This window comes from Polyodon spathula, chromosome 26 (genome assembly GCF_017654505.1).
Source record: "Polyodon spathula isolate WHYD16114869_AA chromosome 26, ASM1765450v1, whole genome shotgun sequence".
In the NCBI taxonomy this organism is placed as follows: domain Eukaryota; kingdom Metazoa; phylum Chordata; class Actinopteri; order Acipenseriformes; family Polyodontidae; genus Polyodon; species Polyodon spathula.
The window spans coordinates 6,923,232-6,934,229 of NC_054559.1; the positions used below are offsets into that span (position 1 = coordinate 6,923,232).

Genomic DNA, 10,998 nt, shown 5'->3' on the forward strand with positions numbered 1-10,998 from the left:
GTAAAGAAGAGACAATACAGGGAGAAGTTAGTTATGGATTGGAGGCCATCCGTGCTGTGGAGAGGAAACTGCCCCCTCCCTATTGGGAGGAAACCTCTAGTGGACCTGGCAGAGAGGCGCCCCCACTTCGGGCATACTAACAAAAGACTTTTGAGTTGCTGCAATGTCTGAAGGGGAGGATCTGATGTACAACTAGACTGCTGAAGAGGACCAGCGCCCCATGTTTTTATCAGGTGCTGATTGACTCCGGCTCGTGCTGCGGACGTGGCTGCTCCGATCCGAAAAGAGTGAGAGGAGTAGAGACTGAGGATAGCCCAGTCCGAGTCAGGAGGGAGTTGAGATGAGAGAAAAACCAATGTTCTTGAGGAGTCAATAAAAGAGACAGAAAACCTGGAGGGGAGGTATTTGGTTAGCGCAGAACTAGGACAGAGAGAAGAGTCAATTTTTGAGAACTGAACATACTGACTGTTACGAAGCTGATCTGTTTTGGAAGATCTGATAAAGAGAATGTAATGTCCCCCAGGAATTTAGGTGAGATCAGAGCACCGCAATCCTAAGGCTGGGAAACTTGCAGATGTTGGCACAGAGAACTCTGAGAAGTGAAGGAATCCGAAAAAAGCATAAGCATAGTGCTTCCATAACAATGTCATCGAAAGGAGTGAAGCAACTACGGCGAAGAGTGGAGATTAGAAGAAGAAGAATATCCGAAGGGGCTGTCTAGAAGTGGAGGAAGGAAAGAGGCTCTTCTCCATGCCTCGGATCATCAGGCAAACCTCAGGTATGGAAAGGAGAGGGGGAGAAGGAATGGACTGAAGGTAAAACTGACATTGAATGCCTGATAGGTAGTTTCTCATGGAGGAAGGAGCGAGGTTGCGAGACAGCCCGAGACATGCGATAAAGGCCAGCAGGTGTTGAAGAATAAAGGTGGAGTGAGAGATCCGATTCTGGGCGCAGAAGGAGGTAAAGGAGGACGAGGCAGTAAAGTAGCTGCACGTGTAGATGGGGCTAGAGTGCTCTCCATAAAACAACGGGCAGACTGGAGGAGACCAGAGAGAGGAGTTTAGATGAATATCAGCTGGCTGAACGGAGGCTGGGATCTGCTCCTGGAACTAGGCTGTGAAACCTTGGGACCTGCAGGTGAGATAAAGCATCAGTGGCACTATTAAAGGAACCGGGGATGTGGCGGGCCTGAATGATTACATTATTGGTCACTGAGATCCAGACCAGGAGGCGGAGAAGCTGCATGATTGAGGGGGATGATGAGCGCCCTTTTTTCACTATATGAACTGTAGAAGAATTACGTTCTGAATAGAATAAGAAGAGCAAGTGGAAGGGGCTAAGGCATGTTTTTTTAAAAAAATTTTTATAAAAGTTGTAGGCTGACTGAAGGAGGCCGGTGAATGAGGAGTTTAGTGGAATCCAAGTTGATTGAAATGGGGAAACTTGCCACGGGTTGGGGTCTGCTTCTGGGACCAGGATGAAACTTGTGGACCATCACACAACCTCCACCATGTTTAACACTGGTGCATGGTAAGGTTCAAAGACCTCATGGTTGTTATGGCTTTACATTCCAAGACTATCAGTTGTATTCCCCTTGATGTCCTGTTTGGAGGGTTTTTTTTGTGTTCCCCCCCCCCCCCCCCCCCCCCAAGTAAATCATCTGGTGCTGTCACGGTAAGTTCACAGGGAGGACTTTGTTCCTTCAGGAGTCCTGCATGTAATTAATTAATTAATTAAAGAGTGAAGGATACTTAAACTGCAACGTGTATAATTCTGTAGTAAAATTATTACAGATTCTGTGAGTAAAATCATATTACAGATGGCCCCCCCCCCCCCCCCCCAAGTAAATCATCTGGTGCTGTCACGGTAAGTTCACATGGAGGACTTTGTTTCTTCAGGAGTCCTGCAGAGGAAGATGTCACAGGAGCAGTTAGACACATAAATTCCAAGGTCAGCTCATTGAATGGACAGGGGCAGCCTTTTCTGAGGGTAAGGATTAAAGAGTGAAGGATATCTATTGATATTGGGAGCTGGGAAGGAGCAGCAGGGGGGGGCTCTTGAGGATCTCTCTGAGTGTCACGCGAAATGATGGGATGGGAAGGAGTGTTGGGGAAGGGACAGAGTTGAGGAGGTAGAAATACTGAATTCTGGAGATGCACAGGCTTTAATGGTAGGGGGGCTAAGAGAAGACAATTCCTTGCATGGGCGATGGAGGCTAGAATCCGATGCTCATTAAATCGGAATGGGAGGTTTTTGAGTGCAGAAAGTTGTAATTGTTTTCATCCGGTGGTGTATGATGACTTGATCGCTGGGGTTAAGGCTGAAGCCATGTATTGGCGAGCAGATTACAGAAAGTTGGAGAGTGATGTATTTAGTTGAATAGCAGATGTAGGTGTTGCAAAGTTTGGTGAGGGCTGAGGCGGCAGTTGGAGCTGAACGAATATATGAAATTGACTGCTGAGGAAGCTCAGCAGTTTTTGCGCCTGATTCTGGAAACAAAGGCAGAGAGATGAGATGCCGACCATCCTATGAGTTAACGAATACGGGATCGATCAACGGTTTGCTACCATCATGTCTGCTTGCAATGGAAAAGGCGAACTTGGGTTTCACAACTCCAGTCATTCTCCTACTAGTGGAACTTTAACTCATAATCAAGGCAGATTTCCAGTCTTGTACCACGTCGCTCACCATGTATTAATGCTTGTAGTATCTGAGAGGATGAGCGGATATATGACTAAATTGCTAAAGGAAAGCTGGAAGCTCTGGAAGAGGGCAGTTGTAGATTTAAACAGTAAACTAAAGCAACTTTCGCATGCTGCAATAGTGAGCAGATCTGAAGAGGGTGCCAAGATTTGCTGTAGTGAGGATATTAACGATAGAGGCGAGATCTGCTGAACAGGCAGAGATCTGAGGGAGTTGAACCCGCTCTCATGTTGCAAAAGCACAGCATAAGGAGCCGTAAGATTGCAGTACTGAGGCACAGGCTCAGAGTGCCTGTCGAATCTGCCTGGTTGCCAATGGCAACTTACCACTCACAGTAGAACTCTATGAAGCGAAGACAGAAGAGCTTACCTCCATCGCTGTGTAAAACCCCTGCTGGATGCTGTTTTACATGATCTGCTGCAGACACATTTTTAGCCTTTTTAGAGACATCCATTTTCTTGTTTACAGTGTGTAGTATTTTAATTTCCTGTCTAAATTGCATATAGTCACATGACATAATCACTGCACAGTGCATGGCAAATAGTACAGGCAGGTAGACAGAAGAGCTGTAGAGTTTTGTTAATGTGATTTTTTTTGGATGAAATACAAATAATTATGAAATAATTTATTTTTAAGAATATTGTAAAAATCGTTATATTGGGCTACTTTCACAATTTCTGCGCAGCTCATGAAATTGCGATTTACTCAGGGCCTTACACATAAGTGCTATTGGTTGAAGGGTAATACAAAACAGCTGTTCTATTAGTAAACTGCTAATTAACAATTAAACACAATATTTAAGCCACGGATGTAACACTGTTCATGGCGGCTGTGTACGTGCATCAGCGTGAGCAACTGGAAGAAAGTGTTAGGAGAAAAAGATTTGTGTTCCTGTTCGGGTAAACAGCTTAACTGTCCCATCTTAGTCAGGGCAGTTTTTTTGTTCAGTTAGTCCTCGTCATCGAGGTAGGTTTTTGTTTTAAAAGTTTTGTTAAGTAATCTGTTTAAACCTTTCTTTTCTGTATAAACAATAATTGTGCGTTAAAAGCACTAAACTATAATACGGTCTGGGTGTGTACTATTGTTGAGCTGATAAGTCAGTCAGGCATATATATATATATATATATATATATATATATATATATATATATATATATATATATAGTATCACATGTGATTGTAATATTATTATCCTTTGCGGTCTTTAACGCTAAGTTCATCTAGTATATTTACATTTTAAATTGTTGACTGAATGGTTCAGAATATCTAAAAAAAACCAAAATTTTTTTATGGTTGTTAAATCAAAACGACCAAGAATGTTTAATGGTGGTTTATATAAGATGTTACGTCGAACCATTTATATTATTAATGTAGAGTCTCACTTCATGAAGATAATTCTCAATCAATTATACAAAAAGTTATATTACATGCAGAACTCCATAAAAGAAAGATGGAGGGAGGACGTGATGTACTACATAGGGCATCGCAGTGATTCCAGCCTGTTCCACCCTGGTGATGACCTCATAATTAAAAGAAATAGAAAAAAAAACATGCATAATAAAAACAGCCAAACCACTAAAGACAGTATTTACCTGCAAGATGCTTTCCAAACAAGCCAAATTTAGCTGGAAAACAGCACTGACAGGGGGAGTAAGTAGCCTATAAAAGTCACATGCGTGACGCATGCATTGCCTCTTAAATGTTACCTCAAGCTCAATGAACAAATAAAATGTGAATTTGTATAATTTTTGTTTAAGAAAATCTATATTTTATTGGTGTTCTGGTACTTTCAAATTTAGAGCCACACCATTGATTATAACCCTGCCAAATACAAATGAATTTGCTTTCCAATCTGTTTGATGACCTCTGTCCAAAGTGCTTGAATTAAAATACGAGTGTGTATAGAAGTCATTACTACATGATTGACAGGGCCACCCTGCCAGAGGCTCATGAAGGAAAGAGATTGGGGTAAAGGGAGAATAAAGGAAAAAGTCTAAGAAGCAGTCTAAAGTTTGTATTTGATACAATAAAAGTATTTGTATGCTACAACACGGCTCCCTGTGAATCATCCTTGTCTGACTGACTTCTTTTCCGATCTCATATTGTGGCAGGCTGTAGAGTGGATAGAGGCCCAGAGACAGTTCAAAAAAAAAAAAAAACTATTTTATTATAAATAAACACAAAAATGAAAGCGCGCAAGGGCAAAATAAAAAAATCTTCAAACACAAATAGAAAGACAACAAAACAAAACTTACAAAAAAAAAAGGTTTCCAGGCTGGGCAATGCCTTCACTGGAATCAAACTTTCAAAAAAATACAAACAACAAAACACCAACCTGCTTCCTCAGCTCCCTCCTCCCAAATGAGAAGTAGTGGCCTCCTTTTATGTCAGGTGGCTGGGCGCTGATTGATCATTAATTAAACTAATCATCTAATCAACCCCAGCCACCTGAACACAATGAACCCAGGCAGGTAGGGGAATTTAACCCCATCCCTGCCAATTTCTAAAGGGCAGAGCTGTGCTCTGCCACACATGCAAAAACTAAGTCAAGTAGATACATGTTTTAGCTATTCCCTCTATCAGTGTTACTGTAATTTCCATAAACAGGTTGATAGAATAAATGAGTGTAAGCTTTTGGACTGCATCTATTATTGTTTGTATTTACAGTAAATAAACAGTATAATTGCAATTTTTCACTTTTATTGTTCAAACACATCCCCCATGAGACGTGACAAAACGTTTTTACTATGAGAAAAGTACACCTTAATCTAAAAGTTCTTGTAATTTCATTCAATTCTTTAATAGGATGTACCAATAATAATAATAATAATAATAATAATAATAATAATAATAATAATAAATGTATGTATTTAATCTGTTAGAACATAAATAAACCATTTGACATAAACAGTTCTGCTCAAATAGGAAATAGGGAGAGTAAAAAATGTGTGTTTTAAGGGGTTGTTTGCACCTCTAGGAAAATGAAATATACACAGCCTTTTATAAAAATCTCCCCTGGAATGAACATAAAAACATCAGTGCTATCAACCTTTCACCCCCTCACCCTTCACAGGCAATAAACTCATTGTGTCTGGTGTTCAAACAGACAGACAGACATACAGACAGAGGGCTTCATTCTCCAGTGCTGTCATACTCTGTCCATGAATTTCTAAATATTCCCACAGGGGTGCTGTTACTTTCCTCTTATTACCCATGATCCAATATACAATGGGGTCAAGTATCTTAAAGTTAAAAAGTTAAATAATTAAATAAACTGAATAATGAAATAGTAAAAAATACATAAGACCATACAATAGTTGCACAGAAGTTCCATGTATGTACAATCTGATTCAGTCCACTTGTAAATGTCCACTCCTGTGATGAAAGGCTCTCATTGTCCTTAGTCACGATTCAGTATCTCTGAAATTCATAGCACAACACACCAATAATATTCAATCATTTTGGTCTGGACATGGAAACCCGGTTCCAGATTGGAGCATTAAAATACTGGGCAGGAGTCATTTTGGTTGAAGCGATGGGTTCCTATGTTGAGGCAGTGTGTACCATCATTGTCAGTGTGGCTCCCATATGGCTTTCATATCTCCTTCTACTTCTGAAGAAACAATTCACAGTTAGTTAGACATCCGGCATGTACTTAATCTACCAGAACCCCTTTAAAGAGTATGTACCTTTGAGAATAGGGATAACATGGACCTCCTTGATACATAAGCCTCCTGGCATATCATATTTAGGGATTGTCTGACTAGACCATGAGAAGCTTATGGCTACTATTCTGTCAGTTCATAAGAATGATTTAACTGCTATGGCTTCTCTCACTATACAATATCAGGTCTCAGCAAACCTTGCGTGTCCTCTACGTTGCCCTCCAGCTCCGCTTCTCCTGGCATTGCTATGATAAGTCCAATACTGTATGAGCCAGAGGCTGATCATGGGAAATGGCTAGTTTCCAGTGGCAGTAAAGTAGAGTGGAGACAGGCCAATTGTCTGGTGCGCTCCTCTGGAATGTCCCATGCAATAGCGCCAGTGTCAGCTGGTGAGGAAGCTCCTAGGGGTCAGCACTAAGGGGGTTGTGTGGGCAAAGAGTCTCCCCTGAAAGATCTCTGGAAGAGGGTCGCTTCATTCTCTTGGAGCAGGGGGTGAACTCTGTGAAGACCAGGGAGGTGGAGCGACCATCAGCACACAGCAGCACGCTGGAGTCTGCCTCGCATTTCGTAGTCCGGCTGGACCACAGGACCTCAGGAGGGGGTGGTCGTAGCTCACTGGGCGAGACCACCTCTGTCTTCACCACAGCTCCCAGGCTCAGCTCAGACGCACGGCTCATTTTGATCATCAGTTTAAGAGACTGACTCGGAGACTTCTGCGGCAGACCCTCTGACTCGCTCTCTACTGCTTTCTCTTCTTCCTCCTCCTCTGTTTCCTCTGGGAGACATCCTTTGCCCTGAGACTGTTGATCTTTGTCAGCCCCCGGTGGTTCCACAGTCTTCTTGACAGAGAGATCCAGGGGTCCTTCTGGCTGCCTGGTTGTCTTCTCAAGTGCCTGGTGGATGTGTGACAACTCACTGCGGATCTTGCAGAGATGCTCTATCAGGTAGCGTTGTCCTGGGACATTATCTTGTACCAGATTAGCAATCTTTCTCTCTGCCTCCTGGTACTCCTGCAGTGCTTTCGAGAGATCCCCCAGCAGGACCGCTGACTTGTCCAGTTTATCCCGCCTACCTGCTCCGTTCTCCACTGCCTTGCCAGACTTCAAGGGGGAGAGAGGTCTGGGATGGAGAGTTGCTTTCTCCTGGTTCTCGGCCTGGTACTTTCTGTGTTCTGGGTACAACTGTTCTGGAGGCAAGGACTTGTGGAGAGCTGTTTGAAAACTGCCAAGAAGAAATAGAGACATTATAAAATTGCAATAAACTCTATTCACATAGGTGGGGATTCAAAAATACAGCACCTGCTTTATTTCCTTGTTCAAAGACGACATTCATTGAAATGTATTAGAAGTGCAGGTAATATGTGTGTCACATTACAGGCATTCAGAGTTTTAGAACAAGGTTCTAGTTCTTTTTTTTTAATGCAGTGGTGCATTCAGGAGGCAAACAGGAAAATAGCACCAGGAAAATAATGTGCCATGCTGTGTTTATTGATTGAATCATGTTAGATTCCCCTCTCCCATAAGTGTCCCCAAATGAAACGCATTATTCTTGACCTGAAACAATACAATCCTGCTGTCTGGAACAGAAATGGGCAATTGAAGCCATCAGTGCAAATACCTCTCACTTGTTTATTAAGTAGATGTTTTTGTGTCTATCATGGCAGCTTAGTGATTGATGTGCTTGTTTTGTGTTATGGGTGACTGTTGCCCACACTTAATTGATACCACTAAACTCTTGTGGCCAAAGAACCCTGATTCAAACCCAGCATCCTGTCATGCAATCTATCCCAGTAGCAGCAGCTTCAGGTTCTATGGGGATGCTGAGGTACTCACCTGCTGTGGAAGAGTTGGCCTGCAGCAGTGGAAAATGTTGGGTTGCCCTGGAGGTTCTTCAAGAGGTCCAGTGTGCACCCCAAGTGAGACTTCTTCTCTAGAGGGGTTTCCTCACTCTCTAGGGGCACCCCAATGCGCTTGCTTCCTGTCTTTCTCAGTGATGTCACTTCCACCACAGCCTTGTGGCTCCAGCTTCCCGCTTTGCCAGGTGCTTGGAGCTTCTCCTCTACTGTACTGTAGCCAGCCTCTGAGGATAATGCCACCTGATGGTGGGCAGACCACACTGCTGGGTGTGGGATGGCAGTGGCAGTGGTGGGACGCAGTGTTGGCACTTTCCAGAGTCTGATTTTGGATGGGAAGGTAGGGGGCGGGTTGGGTTCCATATTGGCTGGGGAGGATTGGCCTGGTTTAGCTCCCTTTCCAGGGTCCTGAGCAGAACTAAAAGCATGTTCACAGAGGAGCGGGTAGTAGAAGCGGGGTGGCAGGATGGTCCGATCTGCTTGCTGGAGTGCGGTGGAGGGAGTTTGCATGAGCTGGGCAGCCGATGCCAAGAAGGGCAGCGGGGCAAGTTGGGCATGAGCTACTGTAGGGTTGCTGTAGGAGAACAAGCCTGGGCTCAGAGGGTAGCTGACCCCCAGGACTGACAGATTAAGTCTGGAAGGGTCCTGGCAGTCTGCAAACGTTGGGGGTGGAGGATAGCAAGGTATGGATCCCCCGTCAGGACATGGTAGTGAACCCTCAGGGTTACTCTTCCTGTGTCTGGTAGCCAGTAGACGCCACTGCTCTGAAAGTAGGCTGGGGTCCCTTTGACAGTTCTTGGAAAGCTTGTAGTGCTTCAGTTTGGCCTCCATTTCCCTGGCATTGATGTGCTGATCCTCCAAGGAGAAGACATCCGTGATCACAAAATCTGCCTCTGCTTGCTTGCCGTCTTTGTTGCTGCTGCTGCTACTGTGAGGTTCCTCCTGGTCCTCTTTGGAAGTTGGAGCCCCCCCTTCTTTATACTCCTCCCCCTTGTCTGGATCCTCCCTCTCTCCCCTGAGGTGGTCGTCCTGCAGGGCTTCCCTGGCTGGTGCGTTGTTGCCATGGGTGAGTTCTGCCTCACCTCTCCCCCTCAGGAGGGTCCCAGGAGGGAGTGGGCAGAGTTGGTCAGGCTGCAGGATATTTCCCTTTTTGTAGGGCCAGTCAGACTCGATGAGCAGGGAGAGTGAATTCTTGCACAGACTGTACTTCATGTGGTTATAGAGGTGGGATTTCTCCATGCAGGTGAAGGGGCACTGGAAACACTTGTAGTTGTAAGGCTTGCCCCATGGCCGGGGGATGTAATGGGGCTTCTTTGGCTTACGCTCCTTATGCTTGTAAACCGAGCTGATCTTGCAGCTGAGATCTTCTTTCGGCATGGCTGGGAATGTAAACTGTGTGAGACAAACTGTAATATTCAGCACTAAAACAGGATGCAGTTAAGGGTTTCCATGTGCTGGAATCCAAACTGACAATAGAGGGAACGCCCTCCTGAGATGAGAAGTCTGGCAGGCTCTGGAAGTCACTGCTTCAGTCTAGTGTTCTATACAGGTAGTATCAATCATGGTGGATAAGGTGGTTTGTGAAGGATAAGGGAATAGGTTCATTCTCATGAGGGACATTTTTTTGTTTTGTTTTGCTGTTTATGTGGTGAAATCCAGATGTGCTGTCCAAGGAAATAGGAAAAAAAATTGTCAGTCAAGATTCACTCAAAAGGGAAATTTAGGTTTGCATCATATGGATACTTTCTCACATATAAAACCTTACATGACATACATACAATCAGAACCTACATATTGGGAAATAATGAATGACAGTATTGATGCGGTTGTAAGTGCTATCTGATCTCAGCTGGTACAGCTGCTGGTTTAAGTTTCGTGTCGGGTGCATGTGTTTTAAATATAATGTAAAGAACTGGCTTTGAAACTGCTTGCCTGGAATTTTACTGGAACACAAAAAGAAAAGGAAAGAAGCTAGTGATTTGCATACAGTCTTGTGTGTTGCTGGGCAGCGCTGCCATTAACCTATTTGCAGGGTGGCCAGGCTGTTCTCACTGTAGAACCCGTTATTTCCAGTGCTGTACCAGGCGCTAGGAGGGGGCGGGCTGGGCTGGGAGCAGGCAGGCAGGCCTCAGGGAGCCTGCACCTGTGCTGGGGATTTTTCCCTGTTGGGCTGCAGCGTGCTGGTGATAGTGTGAGTGAGGACTCCCTAGAGTCAGCCTCCTGGCTGGGAGAGAACAGGGTGAGGAGGATGGCAGCTGGTAAGAGAGGCTGGCAGAGTGCCCAGGGGGCATCGTTAGTGAAGGGGCTGCAGGATCTGGGCCAGGGTTGGGGGTGGGGGTGGCATCTCATAGGGTACCAGACTTTTTGGGGATATGTTTCACTTTATTTCAAATTGACTCCCAGACTCTCAGTACTCTTTAGTTCACAGTCGTTATTCAGACTTGTCTAACATACATAAAATTACTGTAATTTCCAAATGCAACTTTATTACACAATATATTTTACTATTACTGCAGACAGTGACAATTTAATTTACCATTATTATTTTTTACTGCAAGTTATACAGTGGGCCATGAGTCAAACAAAATTTCCCTTGTCATGTGAGGCGGAGGTGAACCAAAGGCATGCAAAGCTACTGAATTTATCCTGTACATTAATTGGCTCCCTTTCACTGTCAAGATAAATGAACACATTATTGAAAATATAGGAAGAAACAAGTGCTCCCAAAATGGGATTTAAAATACACAGAAATGAGATGGACTTCAGCACTGTGCTCCA

General features: G+C 44.1%; 1 protein-coding gene across 1 annotated transcript; it reads right to left on the bottom strand.

Annotated features, from left to right (window-relative positions):
* Positions 1-6,769: 6,769 nt before the first annotated feature.
* Positions 6,770-9,597, bottom strand: LOC121300474 (proline-rich protein 35-like). The gene is made up of 2 exons (XM_041229048.1): positions 8,201-9,597; positions 6,770-7,589 (listed from the first exon to the last, which is right to left on the bottom strand). Exons 1-2 carry the CDS (start codon positions 9,595-9,597, stop codon positions 6,770-6,772), a joined length of 2,217 nt encoding a protein of 738 aa, XP_041084982.1.
* Between the last annotated feature and the right edge of the window lie 1,401 nt (positions 9,598-10,998).

Excerpts from the sequence above, each read along its gene's own strand:
- LOC121300474 (XM_041229048.1), bottom strand. The coding sequence starts at position 9,597 with ATGCCGAAAGAAGATCTCAGCTGCAAGATCAGCTCGGTTTACAAGCAT. Across the intron at positions 7,590-8,200 it reads GGCCAACTCTTCCACAGCAG|TTTTCAAACAGCTCTCCACA; the intron begins GTGAGTACCTCA and ends TCTTCTTGGCAG.